The sequence below is a fragment of the Rattus rattus genome, chromosome 6 (genome assembly GCF_011064425.1).
Source record: "Rattus rattus isolate New Zealand chromosome 6, Rrattus_CSIRO_v1, whole genome shotgun sequence".
Classification (NCBI taxonomy): domain Eukaryota; kingdom Metazoa; phylum Chordata; class Mammalia; order Rodentia; family Muridae; genus Rattus; species Rattus rattus.
In genome coordinates this window covers 27,401,014-27,423,599 of record NC_046159.1, presented here as the reverse complement: position 1 = coordinate 27,423,599, position 22,586 = coordinate 27,401,014, and the positions used below count along the sequence as shown (strand labels likewise).

Genomic DNA, 22,586 nt, shown 5'->3' with positions numbered 1-22,586 from the left:
CTGTGGTCTCACTGAGGAACTCTGTCAGGCTATGAACCCAGCTGAGAGGACTCCAAAGCACTGGGGTGTTGGAGGAAAACACAGTCCCTGTGGAGGGACCGCAGGAAGTGATGGGGAGGTAGCTTGGGGCAGGAAGGACAGGGGCAGGAGAAGGTAAGCTGTGGCAGGTAGAGAGTCATCTGAGACTTACCCTTCATCTATGGGGTTCCTCACAAACCAAGGTCAGGATCTGAGCTGGGATCCAATCAGACCCAACCGTAAGGACAGCTCTCTTAACTACCCTAGGAAAGCAGCTTAGCCAGGCTTCCTACCCCTTGCCTCTCCTCGTCAAAAATTCTGGGCAGAAGCAGCCACACAACAGGTAGCAGGAGGTGAGTCAGGAAGATTGTCCTCCCAGGCACTTTGGTGAATCACCAGGAACCTCTGGTCCCTAGAGTCTACCACAGCAACAGAGCAGCGATCCTGGGCCTGAAGGCTGAGCTCCGCGAGTGTGCCGGCACAGGACTAAGGCAAGCCTGGGGGTGAGAGCCTCCGGCAGGGCAGCCCTGGCTGAAGATTCTGTGCCTCTTGCTCTCTTCCCACTTCTGTATCAGCGCCTTGCCCTTCTTACCAGAAGGAAGGTCCACTTCATTTCTCACTTAAATCTCTCATTTCCCAGTGGATTGCTAAAGGGTCTGGGGCACAGAGTGGGCAGGTCACTGTGAGTGATGAATGGATGCTCCAGGGAGGAGGGGAGGCTAGGAAGGTCTGAGCTTGAGCAGACTGGGAAGTGGGGTCACCCAGGAACTTGCCTCCCTGTCAAGTGCTGACACATTTATTTACTTAGCCCAAGAAACATTTACTGAGCCCTGGTATGTGACAGTGGGACTCTAGATCCAGAATCAGAGCTCAGTCTGCTTGCCCTCTGTGAACCCCACTCCATGGGGTGAGACATCAAATATGTAAACAAATCTCATCACTTAGAAAATAAAACAGCAATGAGAGGGGGAGGGGAAAGGGGAAGAGGAAGAGATAGGGGGAAGACAGAGGGAAAAGGAGAGCAAATAAAGAGGGAGAGAGGGGAGGGAGAGAGGAAGAGGGGGAGGGAGAGAGGGGGAAAGGAGGGAGAGGGGGAGGGGAGGAGAGAGAAGGGGAGGGGGGAGAGAAAGAACAAATGATGATGAAGCCTGCTTTATCTGGGGAGGTCGAGGAAGTCTCTGCCAGGTGGTGAGGTTTGAGCTGGTTTTTTAAAGAGATCTGATCATGCCAGCCAGCCCTGTAGAGCTGCAGGGTAAGAGCATCCAGAAAGAGTCACTGAGTTGATGCCCTGAAGTAGAATGAACTGACATGTTTGAGGAAGACAGTGATTCAAGCTGAAGCCAAAGACACCGGCAAGGCTGCCTCGTGAGTTTGCAGGGATCTAAATTTTGCTCTAAATGGGAAGGTTGTGGGAGGGTCAAGGAAATGAGTGGTGGGGTTTGACCTTCTGAGAGTTCACTGTGGTCATACGGAGAATGGATGGAAGGAAGGCCAGAGGAGGAAACTGGAATCCTAAAAGCTCATTGCAAGAGAAGGTTGGCTTGGCAGTCGCAGCAAAAATGAGCAGTGTGTACTCACTGTGGTATGGAGTCCTGAAACCAAGGCCTTCAGGACCGAGATGAACCAAGAGAAACCACCAGCATGGAAAGAATGAGCCTTGAAAGGCAGGCAGTTCGAGGTCAGCCTTCAGGCAGAGGGTGGGCTCAGCTCCATTCAGAACTTGAGGAAATGCCTCAAGTGGTATAGTGCCTCAGGGGGCTACCGGAATATACCGAATTCTGCAGCCGGTCACGTAGGAGCCGGGGCTGGAACTGCCGAAAGCCTACCTTTCACCCAGGCCTCATTTCTAGCCAAGGGGCCCTGAAACCTGGCTTTCACTGAGGTAGACTCAAACCCTCCCTTCTCCAGACCTCCCTAATGGAGTCATGGACACTCCTCCATCTTGGAAATTGCACAGCTCCATGGGCCTCACCCTGAGCCGCTGAGGCAAGAGTAGAGTTCCATTCTAGAAATAATCTGGGACCCTTTGACTACTGGAGCCAAGGATGGCATCATAAGCTTCCTTCCATCCCAAGGGGTCGACTGTCCTCAACATCAGCACGGCCACCCTCTGCCTGTGCTTGGAAGCAGGAAGTGTCTCTACAGGTGAAGGAGAGCTGTGTAGTGAGCACCAGGGCATTCCTCAGTGAGAAAGGGAAAAGGGCACCACACTTGCTGGGACAGAGCACTTGCCCACTTGGGATGGCGTGCTACATCTGTGTTTCCTCTCATGGATCTACCTGCCCACCTACCCCTTTCAGCCATCTGGACCTTTAAGCCTGGTTGCCCCTATCCCAGAGGCTCCCCGGATCCACCTCAGAAATCCTGAGGCCGTAGGGGAGAGGAGGGGCCTCCTAGGACCTCAGTTTCTTTCAGCTGCAAACTCTTACAACTGCGCTCCGGAGGCGCTGGTCTAGAGAATCCAGCCCTTGTAACTTCCTGTCCCCTGAGCCTCCACAGAGGTACACGCTTGTAATCACAGCTACTCAAGAGGTTGAGGCCGACACATCACAAGTTCAAGGCTGGCCCGGGCAACTTAGCAAAACCTTGCTTCAAAATGAAAAACACCAAAAAGTCTGGGGATGCAGCTCGGTGACAGTGACAATCTGCACTCATTGCCCTAGTGGGCCGGAGCAAGACTGGGGCCCTGGAAAGTGCTGAAACTCTGCTGGCATGACTACTCTGTCATCCCCTTCCCCGCTAAACATCCCAGGCTCATACCAGGCCGGATACCCACTGTCTTTGAGAAAAGATGCAGATCTACACCCCGTGCCATAGTGGGACACAAGTGCACCGGGGACGAGCCAGCAGGCACTAGAGTCGGAATGGGCATCGAGTGACTTTAGAGTCTCTTAGGCAAGTGACGTAATGATGAGGAAGTTGATCCTGTGCTCAGAGTGTATGAGAGGCCTGCCCACGAGCTGCAGACCGTTTTCCCACCAGGCCTCCCGCCCAGACATCCAGGGAAGAACTCAGAGCTATGCCTTCCTTACAGGCTCAGGGCCCCAGGCCGAAGCTAAGTTTACTTCCTGGCTGGCAACTTAGCTGAGCCATGGACCCTCTACTGGGCTTCCATTCCCTCAGCCCATGGAGTCTAAATGAGGCTAGCGCCAGCCTGTGAAGAATCAAACACCCTCCCGCCTGCAAAGGTGCCTGACTCATTCGGAGCACCCAGAACGCCTTTAATATTATTCTAGACACTAAGAAGTTGGCCTACTTTGTAGGGCTTCTACTCGGCATAGCCCTGCCTTTTCTTTCTATTCTTTGGCCCCAAGTTCTCCTGTCGTTCTTTGTCCCAGATTTCTCTTAGTATGTGAGTGCCCCCTTGGGTTCTCCAGACCTATTTGGGAATCAAAGAGGCAGATGGTTCCTGTGATGGCAGACATCACAAGAGAAGCATCTGTGCTATGACGGCCTCCCTGGTCTCCAGGAAATGGCCTCGCAAACTTGGGTGGTCTGGCTATGGCTCGGCCTTCCGCAGCTCCTCGTGAACAGGGACTGGATTTACAGAGGTCATTGCACCAGACAGGGCTGGGATCCACGAGGCCCATGAGTGGCCAGACTCACGAAGGCCTTCATTCCCGACTTGGTTTGCCACCTTTGGTCCCATGACCTTGCACAAACAATGCTCTCCCCGGCTTCTTTTTTCAACTGGGTCAAAGGGAAAAGAGCTCACAGTGAGTGTGCCAGGGACCTGAGAGGAAGCCAGAAGCTGCTCTCATGGACCTCTGGCCTTAGAGCCTGACCTTTCTCTGGCTTCTCTTGGTACCGCTCTCCTCACTGGGAGAAGCCACTGGCTGGGATTCCTACCCGGCTCCTGCTCCCAGAGACCCTGAATGTCCCTTACCAGAGACTCAGCCTTCATTGTTCCCACCCGCCCTGTTTCTCCCCTGTCAGCCACTCTCCACTTTGCTAGTATTCTCTTCTCTCACCGTCTCCTCCCTCCCCAAACATTAATCTGGCCCTGCCCTCCTCCTTCCTGTTCCCTGCAGCCGTGGGCATCCAGATGCAAGCGGACTACCTCCAGCGCCAGTTCTGGGCAGCCATGCAGCAGGTAGGGCAACTGGGGGCCCATAAGTGGGGAGAGGACTCAACAGGCCATCCATAGAGGACTGTCCCCACAGCCTGGCCCATCAGTGCCACAGGAGACACCCCCATTCTCTTTCTGCCTTTCCTGAACCCTGCATGTTAGGCCTCTTCCCCTTCTCACCCCAGTGCTCTGTCCCTGATCAGACCCAAGGCAAAGGGAAAAACAGGACCATTGCCCCCAAACCATGCTGGCCTTGTCTGCTACTGAGTAAGGCAGAGCTTCACTGGGCCCCTCCCTCCAAGGCCCAGGCCCCATTTGCTGCCCAGGCTCCTGGGAACTTTCTCTTGCTCTATCTGTACACACACACACACACACACACACACACACACACACACACGCGCGCGCGCAGCAGCAGCAGCCTTTACTATCCTTCTAGCCAGAGTCCTCCTCATAGTAAAATGCTTCCTCTGCCCCTTCACTCCCTGCTGTCAGGCATCCCTTGCCTTGGGCACAGGCAGTTGCACAGTAAAGGTAATAGGGTGTGGAGGTGAAGAGGGACAATAAGAACCCATCCATCTTATGAAAGCCCCAGGTGGCCCATGTTTGTTCTCAGAAGAGCACAGCCTGCCCTCGGTACCCTGTTGCTGAGACACAGCCACACATGTGCACATGCCTGGTACACAAGGCATGCCCTTATCACTGCACATAGAATAGGTACCCCCTGAAGGCACCACACAGGACATAGATACAGTCACGCTAACCACAGACCCTCCACATATAAGACAGTCCACATGCCTTCATACACAAGACACTATATACAGATACTTCGTCTCCATAGCACACTGCGCATATACAGATATACACCTGCACACAGAACATACATACCACATGTATACCACACATGTATACCTGCACACAGAACATACATACCGCATGTATACCACACATGTATACCTGCACACAAAACATACATACCACATGTATACCACACATGTATACCTGCACACAAAACATACATACCACATGTATGCCTCACATGTATACCTGCACACAAAACATACATACCACATGTATACCACACATGTATACCTGCACACATGTATACCTGCACACAAATACATAATGCATGTATACCACACATGTATACCTGCACACAACACATAATGCATGTATACACACATATACCTGCACACAGAACATCGTGCCACATGTATACACACATGTATACCTGCACAGAACATACATACATGTATACCACACATGTATACCTGCACACAGAACATACATACCGCATGTATACCACACATGTATACCTGCACACAAAACATACATACCACATGTATACCACACATGTATACCTGCACACAAAACATACATACCACATGTATACCACACATGTATACCTGCACACAACATACATAATGCATGTATACCACACATGTATACCTGCACACAACATACATAATGCATGTATACCACACATGTATACCTGCACACAGAACATACGTACCACATGTATACCACACATGTATACCTACACACAGAACATACATGCCACATGTATACCACACACGTACACCTGCACACAGAACATACATGCCACATATATACCACACATAAAATGTGTTCAAATACTCCACATACACACCACGCACGAGCCTACCTACAGCACACACACATTGTATTCATATAAACACATACCTCACGCTTGATGCTACATAGAGGCGCACACATGGAGCGTGCACTTACACCCACGACGGTGCACACTGTTCACGGTGTCCCCTTCTCCTTCCAGTGCAACACTGTAGAGGGGCCCTGCCCGAAGAGCTGCCAGGACACTGTAAGTTCTTCCCCAGAGCACAGGCAGAATCCGGTGTCCTGTGTCTCTCTGTGGACAACTTCTTTCCCCAATGCCCCCTTCCTGACCCTGACTGCAGGGTTCAGCCCTGCTCAGCTGCTAGAGTGAGTAGGAGGGCTGGAGCCAGAATAGCCCTGGCTCTGACTTCCCGTCCTGACCTCTCCCCCAGGATCTGGACTGCTTCGTCATAGACAACAATGGCTTCATCCTGATCTCAGAGAGACCCCAAGAGGTGAGTGACGAGGAACCAGAGCTGAAAGGAGAGGGCAGGAGGAAGTCTAGAGCTTAGTGGTCACATCAGCCAAAGAGGCCAAAGCTGGGGCCTTCCACATTGAGGCAAATCTGGGTAGAAGCTGTTTCCCCAATCCAAGAAGACAAAGCAAGATGTCAAACAGGGAGCACCATCCAAATGCAAAAACGTTAACTGTGACTAAGCTGGCCTCTCTGAGAAGTGCTGAGAGGAAGTGCCCCGAGTGTTGCGAGTGTTGCATGTTGAAGGAGCCACTCAATAAGAGGACAGCTCTGAGAGAGCCTGGGTGCCCTGCCCCCTCTGCCACACAACCATCAGGGACTTTTGAGCCCTAAGTACTCCTGCTGCCTGCTCTGTCCACACTCCCACCCCATGGTAGACATCACGATGTCCAAGGGAACTGTCCCCCATCTCTGTGCTCCTCTCTGGCTATTTGATTCTAGCCACCAAGCCAGGGCACCCATGGGCTAACAAGGGCACGGGGACCATCCTAGCTTCACACAGCAGCCCGCCTTCCCTCCAGCCACCTACTCAGGCAAAAGCAGAAGCCACGATGGTAATTTTATATCTGCTCAGCCACAGATCAGACCCTAAAATTAGCCAGGAATTATACTTTAAAAGAAGCCTGTTCAGCCTGGAACTAAACCTGAACACATCCCCCTGAACCAGCTGCGTGACACAAGCCTGCAGCTCTCCAACAGGAAGGGGCATGTTCCTTTCCGCATCTGTGCCTCAGTTTCTCCCTCCTGAAAACCAGAGGCTGGGCCACCTGATGTCAGGGCTCAACCCCAAGCTGGAGGCTCCAGGTGCCTGGATATTGGCAGAGTTGCAGGATCAGAGCTGACACTGACCAGGGTCATGGTCAGGGTCGTCTCTGTTCCCTGAAGACATACTGTAGCCTCCTGCACATGGGACTGAGTGTCCAAGGAAACTGTCAGAACATGACAGGAAGCAGAGCTAGAGTACCAGGAGACTGGGCACAGATAGAAGGTAGAGAGAAGGGGACCAAAGGACTGTGGAGCTAGAACCCCAGGGACAGTTCCCCCCTCCCCCTCCCCCTCCCCCTCCCTGTCCCTTCTTCCTCTCTCCTTCCTCCCTCCCTCCTCCCCTTCCTCCTTGTTTGTTTTGTTTTGGGGAGGGATGGTGAGACAGGGTTTCTCTGTATAGTCCTGGCTATCCTAGAACTCACTCTGTAGACCAGGCCGCCTGCCTCTGCCTCTCGAGTGCAGGAATTAAAGGCATATGCCACCGCCACTGGCCAGACATGACTGTTCTTAAATAGTGTCCAGCAAGAGCTGAGAACAGAAGGCTGCTTTCACTGCTTTCCTCCTATGGGAGAGGCCTGGGCTGTCAATCAGGACACTTGACAGAACTCCAGCCAATCATTAGTCCTGGCGCCTGAGGGCCGGTTCAGCCTCCTTCCTTTTCCCGCCTTTCCCGCTTTTCTCAGCCATCGCCCTTCTCCACACAGAGATGATCTTTTCTGTCTGAAAACAAAAGTTGACTCTGGCTGAGGCATCCCAAGGACCACAGGGTGTCTCGATCACTTCCGTCCCACTGCCATACGACCATGAAAGGCTGTGGTCTCCTGTTGGGCTGCTCAAGGGTCTAAAGGCTGCCATGAACCTAAGGAGTAGCAGAGGGATCAGGTGGTTTGATCAGGCAGGGGAAGATCATAGCCAGAGCGTGGGCCATGGGGGCCCGTGGAAGGGCAGAGAGCATTTGAGGGTCCTTGGCTTTGAGAATTGGCCGCCTCAGCTCTGATGGCAACCGAGCAGAGCCGAGGCACAGGATGCATGAGCGAGCGAGCGGGCTCTGTTTCAACAGGACCGGCTATGGATACTGAAGCATCTCATGCAATTTTCATGAGCCTGAAATATTAATGGCCTTTTGATTTTCCCCCAACCATTTGAAAACAAAAGGGCCATTCTTTGATCAAGAATCCACGTAGGTCTCCAATAGACCAAACGGAGCTCTTAGCCCTAGCTTGCCAACCTTTGTCCCGAAGACAAGCAGCAAAGGTATGGCCTCCTCAGGGAAGGAGACCCCGGGGTCCTTGAATGACGCATTGGGTTGCCCCGTTCTACCTAGAGCTCGTGAATTATAATCCTAGGACACTGCAGAATCAGTCAGTTTGTTCTGAGATTTATATTTGATGTAACATGCATTTCAGTCTCTATTTTAAGTAGTTAGCTTATGTGCCTTCGTGTCCTCAAGCGTTGTTATCCTGTGTTTTTCATAGGCTCACAAGCTAATCCAAATCCTTTACTAGGAGTATAAATGAAACTAGCTTCTAGAGGCTTCTGCCAGCTCCAAGACACCCCCCAACACACACACACACACACACACACACACACACACACACACACCCCTCCAATGAACAACCATGTGCAGGGGTAGAGACAGGTCTCTGCGGGGATCTTGTTATCTGGGGAGAGTTAGTGAACTCAAACCAGTTTTGTCTGGGGGACATAAGGAGTGTACAAGTCCCTATCGCCTAGTGGCCACCCTGAGTCCTTCAATACCCTGTCCAGGTTGCTCTGTCACAACTCAAAAGAGTTCGCCAGCTCTGACGCACTCGGTTGGGTCTCAGAGAATTACAGCCAATCTGCAAGTCTCTGGAAGCCAAGGATAAGGAATACCGACCCCTAGGTTAGCGCTAGGATTGTGTCAAGACTGGAACTGCAGCTCATTGACAGGGCTCGGTATCTCTCCTCATCTGGACCTGTCTGGGATACGCTGTAAGCTGAGCTGTGCTAGATCCCCTGGGACTCAGACCAGTTTGAACACACAGCACACGGATGGGTATTTGACAGGCAGTCACACAGCTGGCAAGAGAGCCCTGCACTGGGACAACTGTCTCACAGCAGGAATCAGTTGACTCACATCTAAATTCTGTCCTGCCTAAGACATCTACTAGACTCCAGGCTCCAGGAGAGATCTCATAGGACCTTGACTCCACCCCAAACTCATGTCAAACTAAATGCAGGCAACTCTAGGCCTTCGGATCTTCCAGAGTGCCACCAGCATGTGGGCTGTGCTGTAGGTACGGATAATCTCTGGTTGGGGATCCCATGGGAGGCCAGCGCTGTTCCTGATCTGGGTCCTGATGTGAGAAGGGACCCAAAATCCACATTGGCCCCTTCCCTTTGCAGGCCCAGAATGCCTATCTGAGGCACTTCTCCATTTGGACAAAGACCAATAGTAAATATTTCTGTTGGGAAAGGTGTTCTCAAGGTGGCATCATAGCTAGGGGGAACTCTTGCCCATTTCCCAAACTGGAGGGCAACAGTCCCTAATACAGTCCTCTCGCTTTAAGCAGATTCCCAGAAGTCCTCATCTGGGCTTTGCACCATTTCATTGGCCAGCCCTTAGTACAAGGGTTTCTGGGAAGTGTAGTCTTTTGTGGACCAACATTGCTAACACTGTTGCAGTCAAACTCCCTTACTAAAGGAGGGGCCTCCCTTACAATGGGCATTCCCTGCTGAAATGTTCCGTGTTCTAGGACATGAAGTTTTGTTACAGAGGCAGAAGTATTTTTCAGGGTCCAAGATGTGCTTTCTTTCTGTCAGACCTCCCTCCTCAGAACTGGGCATTTAAACAACAGGGTTGGTGAAAAATAAGCCTACAGTGAAAGAGGAGAACGGGATGGGTTTACAGGAGTTTGGAAGCACCCTGCTTCCCTGTCTTAAAGACTACTGAGTTTAAGATTTCACACACGCACACGCACACGCACACGCACATGCACGCACACACCTCCAATGGACAACTGTATGCAGGGCCTCTGTGGTGCTATGAGGTCGAGACATGTTTCTGTGGGTATCTTGATATCTGGTGATGGGAGAGGAAGCATATACAGTCACTAGAATAGCAAAGAGCTAACCCAAGAGAACAGAATCATCCACACTGCAGGGGCAGTGACAACTCCAGGAGCCCAGAAGATGCTGGCCAATAGTTGCACTCGCCCCCAGATACTGACTGGTTAGATCACTGTCTTGGTCAGGGTTTACTGCTGTGAAAAGACACCACGACCAAGGCAACTCTTATAAGGACAACATTTCATTGGGGCTGGCTTACAGGTTCAGAGGTTCAGTCCATTATCATTAAGGCAAGAGCATGGCAGCATCCAGGCAGGCATGGTGCCTGAGAGTTCTACATCTTTATCCAAAGGCTGCTAGGACAAGACTGGCTTCCAGGCAGCTAGACTGGCACACCTACTCCAATGAAGCCACACCTCCAAATGGTGCCACTCCCTGGGCCATGCATATTCAAACTACCACAAACACAAAGGGAAAAGTGGGTTTGATGGTGGTGGTAGTAGTGGTAGTGGTGGTGGTGGTATGTGTGTGTGGTGTGTGTGTGTGGTGTGTGTGGTGGGGGGGATGGGGGTGTTGTGTGCTTGTGTCTGTCTGGTGTGTGTGTGGTTTGTGTGGTGTGTGTGTGGTGTGTGTGTGGTGTGTGTGTGGTGTGTGTGGTGTGTGTGTGGTGTGTGTGTGTGTGTGTGTGTGTGTGTGGTGTGTGTGTGCGTGCATGTGTGTGTATGTGGTGTGTGTGTGTGTGGTGTGTGCGTGCGTGCATGTGTGTGTATGTGTGTGTGTGTGGTGTGTGTGGATGCATGCATGTGTGTGGTGTGTGTGGTGTGTGTGTGTGTGTGTGGTGTGTGTGTGTGTGTGTGTGGTGTGTGGTGTGTGTGGTGTGTGTGGTGTGTGGTGTGTGTGTCGTGTGTGTGTGTGGTGTGTGTGTGTGTGTGTGTGTGTGTGTGTGTGTGTGTGTGGTGTGTGTGGTGTGTGTGCATGCATGTGTGTGTGGTGTGTGTGGTGTGTGTGTGGTGTGTGTGTGTGTGGTGTGTGTGTGTGTGTGTGTGTGTGTGGGTGTGTGTGTGGTGTGTGGTGTGTGTGGTGTGTGTGTGTGTGTGTGTGGTGTGTGTGTGTGTGTGTGTGTGTGTGTGGTGTGTGTGGTGTGTGTGTGTGTGTGTGGTGTGTGTGTGGTGTGTGTGGTGTGTGGTGTGTGTGTGGTGTGTGTGTGTGTGTGTGTGTGGTGTGTGTGGTGTGTGTGGTGTGTGTGGTGTGTGTGGGTGTGTGTGTAGTGTGTGTGGTGTGTGTCTATGTGTACATGTGTGTGTATATGTATGTATGTGTGTGTGGGGTGTTTGGTGTGTGTGTGGTGTGTGGTGTGTGTGTGAGTGTGTGTGTGTGGTGTGTGTGTGTGTGTGTGTGTGTGTGTGTGTGTGGTGTGTGTGTGTGTGTGTGTGTGTGTGTGTGTGTGTGTGTGTGTGTGTGTGTGTGTGTGTGGTGTGTGTGTGTGTGTGTGTATTTGGTGGGGCACGATGGCATGGATAACCCTTTCCCAAACCCAAGCTGTCTGAGATTATTTTGGCAACAAACCTAGGGGCAGGGGAAGGGATAAGCAAAGAAGGTAGAGATGCCAAGAGGGCCAGAGCCCAAGAGGTGAGAGACAGCATACACGGATAAAGATACAGAAAGACAATAGATGCAGGGGAGGAGCAGAACATGGCAGGCAATGCCAGGCCTCCTACCCTCCTTGGCTGAAGAGGATGGTGAGAGTGAAGCCCATGGCAGAACTTGTCAACAACCTTTGACATCACACACTACCACCATCGTCACTACTACCCCACAAACATCACTACCACACGCACACACACACACATACTACCACCACCACTACCACCACCACCACCACCACCACCACCACCACCACTAATATTACCACCCCACACCCCCACCACTATCACTACCACCACCACCACCATCCTACCATGACCAACAAAAAGCACGTCCAGCAAACAAGGTCCCCTGACTCACATGGACTGTTTGAAGGAACTCTGTACCATTTTGGGTTTTATTTGGGGGTGGGGGTTGATTTCTTGGTTAGGGCATTTAGTAGTTTTGTTTTGAGCACCCTCTGGGCTGATGTCATTGCCACCTGCAAATGACATCATGATTTAGAAAGCGTTGCAGCGGGCAGTCGGGGATGGGGAGGGCTGCTGGGAAGTAGAGAGGGTTGCATGAAGGAGTGTCGAGTCCATGGAAGAGTCTACAGACACTCTAGTAGCTCAACCCTCCCGCCCCCACAGATGGGAAGACTTCTGGGGGAAGCGGATGGTGCTCTCATGACGCAGCTTCTCAGCATGGGGGTGTTCAGCCGGTAAGTGGAACGCAGCTCGCCCTGGTCCTCAGATGGGCTCTCCAGCCTCAGCTCGGTACTCTAAGGAAAACCACAGGCTACACCAGCAAGCATGCAGCTCTTGTTCTTGAAACCACCCAAGCATCCTGGCGGGAGCTGGTTTCTGGTTCACTCTTCTAACTTGGGTGCCCCCATGGATCCAGTTCCGCTATCGAGGCCTCCAGGCCAGGGCATGGAGTGGTTCTGTGCTCGACACAGCCTGCTTCTGCATTTCAGTGTGACCATGTATGACTACCAGGCCATGTGCAAGCCCCCGGATCACCACCACAGTGCAGCCGAATCGCTAATCAGTGTGAGTGTCGTCACTGCAGGCCTTTCCTCTCCCGGGGCACATCCTCTACCGAGTCCTTGAGAATGTCACCTGGTCCTGTTCTCATCCAGTCCCAGACCTTCAGGCTCAGGCTGCTCTGGACTCCGTCCCGATGCTGCTCACCCCTGCCCACCCCTTCCCCTGAGGCTGTGGGGCTGTCTTGTCCTAGGGGCAGTACGGGTAGGATAGTGGTCTCCAGACACTAAGAGCGTATCCTTACCTCACAGCTGATGTTAAGATCTTCAGGGGTCCTCATCACTGGCCCACCAGAGATGGGAAATGACAGTCACCTGAAGGGTTTGTCAGAGCCCACTGTGGGGTGTCCGACCTTCAGAAGGCCCTTGTGCAGGGCGGCTGACATGATGCAGAGGAGCACTCTGCTGTGGTGCTCCCTCTGCGGGGACGGGCAGGTGGGATCTGGAGGGTAGCTGTTACAGGACATCACCTGGTGTTTCCCTGAAGTAGTTCTGCTCTCCTCCAGCCTCTCTCCGCCTTCTTGATGGTGGCCAGGTGGCTACTCCATGAATGTCTGCTGTGAGTAGGGGTTGGATGAAGAATGGCCCATGCTGGGGAATGGGTCGGGGGTCAGGGGAAGGAAAGGGAGGGGTCATGAGGAACTAGATCATGAGGCTGGGATCAAAGGAGAGGGCTCCCTGTAGAAGGTGGGGGTGAATCTTGGGTTGGGGCAAGGGGGTCCCAGGTGAAGAGAATCTCCTTTGTGGGAGGACCGGGTCATGACTGGGTAACGGGTAGGAGGGCATATGGAGACTGGAGCACGAGGATATCCTTAGAACAGGCAGCCAATGACCCAGAAGGTAGCCAGGCTCCCTGGCCAAGGGAAAAGGGAGGCATGGGACCCCACCCTGTCCCTTCCTTCCCTCGTGCCCTCATGCAGAAAGACTGGTTCCCGCAGGTGGCAGCTGGATGCAGTGGCCCAAGAGCCACACATGCCAGTCCCCAAGACCATGCTCTGTGTCCCGCAGATTCCTGTTCGAGTGGAGTGCTTGGGGATCTTGGCAGGACAAAGGGTCAGAGGGTAAGTGCGAGGAAGCAGGTGTGGGCAGCGCTCTGGTAAGCTCGTGAGGTCAGTGACAGTGGGGTGGGTGTCGAAGCATTCATGTTCATTCTCATCCATCACCTTCCCCTCACTCCGGGCTCCTTCACCTCTGTGTGTGACGTCATCTCTGAACACCTTGGCTCCGTGTGACATCATCACTGCCCTGGGACATCATCTTGCCCTCATGTGACGCCGTGCTTTTCCTGTGCCATGTCCAACCCTGTGGTGGGCTCATGCCCTGAGCAGCCAAAGCTGTCTTCCATCACTGTAAGTAGTTCTGACTGAACGACCCTACCTCATCCGGGTACACCAGGGAGCTGTGCCACTTGCCTTAAGCTGTGTCCAGGGAGTGAGCACAAGCAGGCCGAGTCTCTACATCTGAGTTCTTTACCCTAGGACACTCCTTGGTTAGGGGGATGGGGTGTCCCCAAACACTTAATCCACTTTAAAGCACCATTTCTGGGAAGCAAGGAAACCCAGGCTTCAGGCCACATAAGTATAGCCAGTCCTGCCTTAGGAAACAGCCATCGACTCTTGAGAGGTTCCAATAATTAAAGGGAGGTGTGGCCCATTCTGTAGTTGAGATGCCACCAGGTCACTCCAGAGACAAAAGCAGTGGCCCCTGTGCCCAGGCACCTGCCAGCTCCAGCAAGGCTCCAGGTTTGAATGCTTATCCTCTAGGATAGCACTTGAATGAAATTGTGCCTAAGGCCACAGTGCCTCCAAGACAATGGCATGTGGAGGTGGCCCTGACACAAAGCAAAGGAAAATGTTGTCCCAGCTGCTGTTGATGCTTGCTGCCAGCCTGGGAAAGGACATCTCTTCTTTATAAACCAAGAGACACAAATGGCACCTGGGTCCTGGAGATGTGGGGCTCTTGAGCCATAATGGTGCCTGACTTCCGCCCACCCTGCTAAGCAGTCTCTGGCTTCTGCATACCTGGTAGCAAAAAGACTCCCACTGCCTCCTTTGACTTTCTAATATAAATGATGCCCCCTCCTTCCCCTCCACCCCTTTGGCTGCCGCTGACCAGGGCAGGCCCTTGGGCCACTGCAGTTCCCGGATGTGTTCACCTTCATGACTCCTGGCAGTGGTGGGAAGTCTCCAGCAGTTCTCACAGAGCCTAACTGGAACCGTGACAGAAGCCATGAGTTAGGTCTTCTCACTCGCTGTAGGCTCAGGATGCAGCCAGAGGTGCTCCTCCCACCTGCAGGCTCTGCAGGGTCGACAGGAAACCTGAAGGAAGTCCTACTCTGCGGGGACAGGCAGAGTATAGGTATCAGCACTAGAAGGTCCTCTCCAGTGACAGGAGAATAGCCCAACTTTAGGCCTGGTAGGAGAAGAGCCATGTTAGGAGGCTTCCAGCGTCTGACCCCGAAGGCCAGGCGCAGGGATGCCCAGTAGTGTGAACAGGAAGGGAAGACAGCTGAGCTCAGCAGGGCCTCCACTCTCCACAGCAGTGCCACTGCACCCCACCACACCGGAGTGCTGGTCTGCTGTATCCCCGACCCTTGAAGCAAACTAAAGGGCATCACCCCTTGTAGATGGGCTTCCGAGGGCCTTTGTGATGTGTGGTAACCCTCCTCACATTCCTCTGTCACCCACAGCCCACAAGCACAAGAAGCAAGACCTGCTGCACCCCTGTGACACAGAGTACCCAGTGTTCGTGCACCAGACGGCCATCCGGGAGGCCAACGGGATCATCGAGTGTGGGGGCTGCCAGAAGTAAGTCTCCAGGCAGCACAGGAGGGTCCCCTCAGGAGAAAAGTGACATCTCCGAGAAGAGTTGCCCTCCTCAGCACCCCGATGTTCAGTACAGCAAAAACCCAGACTCGGGCAGAGGGGAGGGGACTCTGGTTATCTGCTTTAGGAGACACAAGGACAAGGGTCTAGAGGCCAATTCCCATGTCTGTGAGTCTGAATCCAAGGCCACGGGGTCTCTCTGGGAAACCCCGGAAGGCTTGCTTCCCTTCTGCTAGGGGCTGATCAGCCTCAGCAAGGGTGTGCCTTAAACACCTACGTGACAGACCAGGAAAATGGCAGAAGGTTCTGCCCTATACAAAGCAGAAACTATGTGCAAGTCTGGGGTGTTCTCAGCAAAGCACAGTGTCGTTTTGGGAGCCTTGGAGCTGTCAGAGCCCGGGGCATCGCCAGCCCAAGCCTAGAATTTCTAAGCGGGATCCAGTCAGGCTAATTCCTGGGTAGAAGTCCCTAGCTTCATCCAGACTGGCTTGGAAGGCCAAGACTACTGACTTCCCACCCCAAACTTGGGAGACACGGACCCAGAGACATCTGTCCCAACCCAAGAGGACAGACAGTACCTCCAGGGAGCTCTCTCGGCCAGTCCTGCAGCTTACTAGGACCACCAGGATGTCTGGGAAACCACAGACCTATGCCAACGATTCTGGAACCCCAGGTTCTGGCCTTAGACCTAGGTTTCTGCCTCTTCCTTCTGGGACTAGCACTATTGGCGTGTTTACCTCAGGCTTGAAGCCATCAAGGGGATGATAGAGAGTAAGGGCTCCCCAGCAGACAGTCTTGACTCTGCCTCCAATCTCTTCCACCTCTAGTACAACCATAGGCAGGCTTACTTCTAGCCGGTTTTGTCCTGTGCACCATGGGAACTACACCAAGTTCGCATAATAGTCTAATGGCCACATGTGAGTTTATATGTGTGCTCTAGACCTGTGTGTGTCTAACATCACTCACCCCCATACAAAATGCTTGGTGATAACCTTCTCAGCTGTGTATGTAGCACCTCCTTACCCTGCACATAAAGACCTTTCTCTAACCCCCACCCCCACCACAAGCTGTATATAGGAGCATGGTGCCACCTTGTGGCCAAGTCCAGAACTGCACACTCTCTGACTCTCAGATAATATTCCTGTGTGCTGGAAATGATCCCTGTATGCATGTTAATGACAGCTCCTTCTTCACCTTCTCCAGGCTATTGGGAGTGGAGGGGTACCATTGTGAAGGCTCGTGTAAAAGTACTGGGCTATTGGTCTGTGACTGCACATCCTTCCCAGTGCCCCAGGTCTCTCCCCGGAGAACTTCTCCTGGAGGCTGCACTCCTACTACTCAGAGCCCATTCATTGCTGTCTCTGCTGCAGGACATTCGTGATGCAACAGATTCCCAGCAGCAACCTGCTCCTGCTAGTGACAGACCGTACCTGTGACTGCAGCGCCTACTCTCCCATCCTCCAGGAGGCCACAGAAGTCAAATATATCCTTCCCACCCTCCGAGGGGCAAGGCAAGGGGTGGCTGAGAGATCATGGAGCAGCTCAGATTTGGGGTGCAGAGCCCAGATTCTCACTGTCCTCCCTTGCTTACAGCACCATGATGGGGCGGGGGTGGGGAGCTACTTGCAGGGCCACTGACCTCACAGACCTCTGGAACTGTGGAGAGGTGTGCCTTGACTTGAGCTCTGCACATAATGCCTCCGTCAAGTGCGACAGGATGCGCTCCCAGAAGCCCCGGAGACGACCAGGCTCCTGCCATGCCTTCCATCCAGAGGTGCGGGCTGTGAACTGAGAGGCGTGGTCTTCGACCCCTAATTATGTTCTGTGTGCAGCTTATTGGGACATGAATGTTTCTAGACTCTGATGACACGGCTGTATGTGTCCCTCCCGCTGGGAGAGCCCTGCATTCACAATTATGTTGTGTGAGACACGAAATAAGGGGCAGTGGCAAGCAAGGGAGTTCCAGGTCAGTTGCAGGGAGCAGGGGCGAGGAGCAAAGGAAAGCGGAGAGAAAGGAGAAAGGACCACGGGTATCTGTACTTCCTAGGGCCTGGGGCTGAGTGAGCTTCCCCTGAAATCCTTACTCCTGCTACCTCAGCGCTACTCACCGTGACTTGGCCAGTGATTGGTATGTATTAAGCCCTAAGCTAGGGACCTTCCTACCCAGTCTCAGCTGAGTGTGGCTGCTGGGGCAAACTACGCCCCAGAGGTGCTCTCGGAGATGATGTCTGCTCCACACAATAATGAAAGGAAGGCCCTAAAGATTTAAGCAAGCAGTCTCTACTGTCCCTAAGAGCTCGAAGAAAGGCAGCTTTCGCCTCCTCTTTGAAACCTCGCCATCCCCCAGGTTGTTCTGTCTGTGTGCATCCATGCTGTGCACGCCAGCCCTTGGGCTGGGAGGGCCCCTCTCTCCTAACGCCTCTTACCTCTCTGGCCTTCCAGGAAAATGCCCAGGACTGCGGCGGTGCTTCAGACACTATGCCTTCACCCCCTCTGCTCCTGCTGTCACTGTGGGCCTGGCGTCTTCCGCCCCAGCTTCTGTGGTGACTCCATCCCATCTGACTTTCACAGAAGTCTCACAGGACATTCTACAAAGTGGTCAGCGAATGAGAGCCCAGCTCACTGCTGTAGGGTGTCTCCTTGGTTTCAGTCCTGGGCTACAAGTCTCTGCCTCTTAGATTGCTAGAGGGCTCCCCAAGGCTCTTCACGCCTTCTACTCTTGTCTCAAGTGGAGGAAGGACAGGCGTCAGTCACTCGTTTACCGAAGAGTTGCCTGTCTCCCAGGCTGGTCTCCTGCAGATCCGAGGAGCTCTGGGGGCTGGAATTGAGCAGCGAGGCCCTTGCAGAGGCTGTGGCAAGAGCGTGCTTGCCACCAAAAGGAGGGTACTTTTATCCATTACAGATTAATGCAAGGGAGGACCTGGTGGTGCACACATTTAATCCCAACACAAACGGAAACAACAGGAACACAGTGGAGTCCTGGGAACTCTCAGCAGCCTTCATCACTGAAGATGCCCACCCTTTTTACACTAACCATCTGAAGGAGAGTGGGAGGGGTATATGGGAAGATTTGGAGGGAAAGGGAAGGGAGAAATGTTGTAGTCTCAGAAAGGGAAAGAAAAGCTATTAGGATGGCTCCCCGTCTGCTGCACTGGGCACCAGCATGGCACTGGGTAGGTACGATCCAGAGGGGGTGATAAGAAAAAGCAGAGCCTGGACAAGCTCCTCTCACAGACCTCACCTCACAGAGAGCTAGGTGAGGTCTCCGAGACCCGTGGTGGGCTGGCTTTCTGTGGCTCGGGATTTACAAAAGAAACTAGACTGTTTCTGGGGAAAGTCCTGGAGGTTGGAAAATAGCACATAATCCTTGCCACACTGTTCAAGTAAGTTCTACAATTTACCTGCACCTTTTTGGCATTTTTTGATAGGTATCTCTGAGTATTTGTGTACCTGTTTGTGGAGGCCAGAGGTGATGTTGGCTGTCTTCCTTAACCACCCCTGTACTTTTCTTAAAGATAAGATCACTCACAAAATCTGGGCCCTCCAATTCAGCCAGACTAGCTGGCCAGCCAGCCCCAGAAACCCTTCTGCCACTGTCTCCCCAAGGCTGGGGCTGCAAGTGTGCCCTGCTATTGCCCTTGTGTTTCAATAATTTAGGAACCTAACTTGGGTCCTCACACTCCACTGGCTGCCCCTCTCAAGCCCCACGATTTACCTGTCTGTTAAATCAGGAAACTAAACTGGCGGCAGTGGTGCACGCCTTTAACCCCAGGACTGAGAGGTAGAAACAGGAAGATCTCTAAGTACGAAGCCAGCCTGGTCTATAAAGTGAGTTCCAGACACCCAAGGCTACACAGAAACCTTATCTTGGAAACATAAAATAAATAAGTAGAAAGGAGAAAAAAAACCAAAGCGTGAGGGAAAACTGGTTCTCAATCTTAGCTCTGTGAAGTAGTAGGCAATGTACCTAGAGCTAGCACACAACACAGAAAGCACTAACACAGAACCTCTCACCCCAGCATCCTGCTTCATGGCTTGGAAGGTAGGAAAGTACCAAGCTGTCATAGCCATGTTTCTTTCTCCATGCCACCAAGGCGCAGTACTGTCAGGTATGGCAGAGTAGGCCTGCCCTGATTGCCACCATAGCACCTGCCTTGTCATTAGTGTTACGACCTCTACTCAGCCACATTAGGTCTCAATGAGAAGCATGGCAAGTCTCTTATGGGGATCGTCTTCTTCACCCAACCAGGGAGAGCATTTGGGGACGTTTATCAATTATTTTGGCCACAGGAGAAATGCTAAGTGTAGGGTGCCAGGCAGCTCCTGGCCATGAGCCATGGGGCTCTTGTGCCTAGCACTGCTAAGGGATTTTAAGTTTTGGAACATCACAGGACAGCTGGAGAAAAGGCATTTCTGATAAGCCAATGATGCTCTGTCCCTACTATGGACATCAGGAGTCTCCCAAGGCGTGCCTGCCTCTCAATTCTGAGGCTAATGACAAAAGGACATGGAGGGGGTTGGGGATTTAGCTCAGCGGTAGAGCGCTTGCCTAGCGAGCGCGAGGCCCTGGGTTCGGTCCCCAGCTCCGAAAAAAAAAAAAAAGAAAAAGGAAAAAAAAAAAGGACATGGAGGATGGCCAAGGCATGAAGCTGCAAACTACGCCGTCCTCAGTGGTTTCTGAATGGTCGTAACGCCATCAAGATGCTGGCAGGTTGTAGTCTGGATTGGGCACAAGATCTGGCACCTTGACTTCAGAGGAATGAAGCTGGCACCCCTGAGATTTAATGGAGTCACAGCGCTCTGGCATCTTTCCTTATCTGTGTCAGAAGCACCAGGAATGGACTACAGAGCTTCCTGGGCTGTAATAGAACCACCTCAAATAAAAGGCTTCCACGGGGCTTTGTGATGCCGCATCGTTTTGGTCCAAGGGAACATAGGAGTGACCATATCCTAAGGCCAAGGGGGGCTCAGATACGAAAAAGAACAGAGCAAGGGCTCAGCAGAACCTAGGCCAAGTCCGATGGCAGCTTCAGAAACACTCGTTACGGTGAGCTGTGCATCACGGAGGATGGGATCAGGGGAGGAAATTAACCACATCCATGGCAAACAGGACGAAGTAGGACCTGTACCTGCCTCATAATTCTGGATCTAGTGCGGCAAAAGGACAGGAGGCTAAGCCTAAATCTTCCACAATGATTTCTGAGGGGCTGAGCCATCGAGTACGTAGATCAGGAGTGGGGAAGTATCAGACGGTTTGTGCTCAGTGAGGAAAGAAAATGCTTTTAGACAGTGCTGTTCCTGGGCTGTAGCGACACCGCCCAGAGGCTTTTAAGTGGTGCTCAGATGGCTCTGACAAAATGCAGGGGCCAAGTGCACGTGGTCAGGCCCCACACAGCACTTAGACCTTGACGGTCACTTCGACCAGGTGGAGAGAAAGCTCACCATTTATAAGTAAGGTCTATGTAGCCCAGGCTAGCCTTAAACTCATGATCCTCCTGCATCAACCTCCTGAAAGCAGGGAAGTTTCTAAAAATTCCTTAAACTTCCTCACTAAATTAGAATATTAAAGATATCCCAAAAGAGATAAGGTTTAAAAGGAAAGGGGGGCAATAAAAACACATCAAAACTTATTTTCCATTTGGCTCTTTTTATTAGAGAAATCGAGAAGACAGCGAGTAGGGAAATCCCCATAGTGAATGGAACCATCACATAGATGCCTTTCTGGAACCCCAACCTTCTATGATCCCCAAAAGTGTGCTTTGTGATTTCAGCAACTTATAAAGGGGAGAGAAAATACTGAGAAAGGCCACTATTTAATAACGATGAAGGAGTGAGGGTGTACAGGTTCCTAACCAGCCTAGGGCCAAAAATAAGAAGTAGAAGGTGTGCGCAGAGCAAGCGAGCCTCAGACTGCTGAGAGTAAGGCATTCAGGTGCCAGCCTGGCGAGTCCCGGAGGCACCACAAGGTCAAGTGCACATGGAGGCTGTTGGTAGTGAGCTGCGCAGACACACGGGCACACACATGCCCACACACGCATACCCAGAAGGAAAGTTATTAGACTACACGGTGGTGGTGATTCTGTTCCCTAAGAGTTTGTGCTATGTTGAACCAGAGTCTCCCTGCTTTGGGAAGAGGAATGACTAGACCCAAAGACCTCTACTTCTGTAGGTGTCATGAGGAAGCATTTCATGCTCCTGTCCCAAAGTATGTGACCAGAGAGTAAGTCTGGCTTCTGATATGTGCTGTTACTACCACAAACCTAGGTGAGCTTCCTTCTGGATGGACATTGTCTTGTCCAACTGCTTGAGGAATTAACACTGTTCTTAGTTCTGTCTGGCACAATGCTGTTCACCCAGAGCTTTCTGTTTGATCTATCTAGGGCAGTGACCTTATCCACAACCAAAATACTCTGAAGTTCTTCCCAGGTTTACAATGGCCTCCTCCTTCCTGGAACCCCAGCTGCAGCTGGGTAGGGATCTGAGGGTAAAGGAAGGACAGCAATGACCAAGAAAATACTACTGGATAATAAACAGGACCTCCTCATATTACCAAGCACCCCTTTGGAGATGCCCGAGGCCCCACGTTACACTGCAATACCCACCAGCCCCAGGGAGTGATACCCAGAGTCTAAGAGACTCAGGAGCTTGGTTTCTCACTTAGGAGCCAAGACCCAACTCGTTGCCACTCTCTAAAACCCATAACATGATGGCCCTAGGACAGAGAAATTATCTGTAACTTCTAGCAGCAATTCAAAATTGTGGGTTTAACTCTATCAGACTACCTGGCAATAACACTCCACTTTCTTTCCCGCTCTGTAGCACACTTCTTGCGAACGGCATTCAGTGAGCGCTAACAATCCCACAGCAGGTGTTACTTTCTCATCCAAGGAGAAGAACCTGCTCTGTCACGCCAAGCTGACCGAGACGGCACCAGAGAGAAACGCCATCGTTCCTGATCCCAGGGGATGGTTCCCCACACCTGCCCGTATGACTTCCGGTGGGACCCATGCTCATCAGAATCTCACTAGTGGCCGGGCTCCATGCCAGGAGCTCTGACCCCAAGAGAGGAATAGGGCA

At 52.3% G+C, this 22,586-nt stretch overlaps 1 protein-coding gene across 3 annotated transcripts in view; it reads left to right on the top strand.

The window, feature by feature from the left end:
* Nucleotides 1-18,915, top strand: part of Cacna2d4 (calcium voltage-gated channel auxiliary subunit alpha2delta 4) — a 113,790-nt gene extending 94,875 nt beyond the window's left edge. For 2 of the 3 annotated variants that reach the window (XM_032905800.1, XM_032905799.1), the window contains 12 exons: nucleotides 4,050-4,111; nucleotides 5,883-5,927; nucleotides 6,115-6,177; nucleotides 12,290-12,360; nucleotides 12,616-12,691; nucleotides 13,191-13,243; nucleotides 13,693-13,745; nucleotides 14,013-14,033; nucleotides 15,374-15,491; nucleotides 16,880-16,992; nucleotides 17,201-17,283; nucleotides 17,952-18,915. In XM_032905800.1, coding sequence (XP_032761691.1) covers nucleotides 4,050-4,111; nucleotides 5,883-5,927; nucleotides 6,115-6,177; nucleotides 12,290-12,360; nucleotides 12,616-12,691; nucleotides 13,191-13,243; nucleotides 13,693-13,745; nucleotides 14,013-14,033; nucleotides 15,374-15,491; nucleotides 16,880-16,992; nucleotides 17,201-17,283; nucleotides 17,952-18,056 — 863 coding nt within the window. In that variant the 3' untranslated portion in view covers nucleotides 18,057-18,915. Of the gene's footprint in view, nucleotides 1-4,034; nucleotides 4,112-5,882; nucleotides 5,928-6,114; nucleotides 6,178-12,289; nucleotides 12,361-12,615; nucleotides 12,692-13,190; nucleotides 13,244-13,692; nucleotides 13,746-14,012; nucleotides 14,034-15,373; nucleotides 15,492-16,879; nucleotides 16,993-17,200; nucleotides 17,284-17,951 lie in introns of those variants that run through there. The other variant, XM_032905801.1, reaches the window with a different exon arrangement.
* The last annotated feature ends 3,671 nt before the right edge of the window (nucleotides 18,916-22,586 follow it).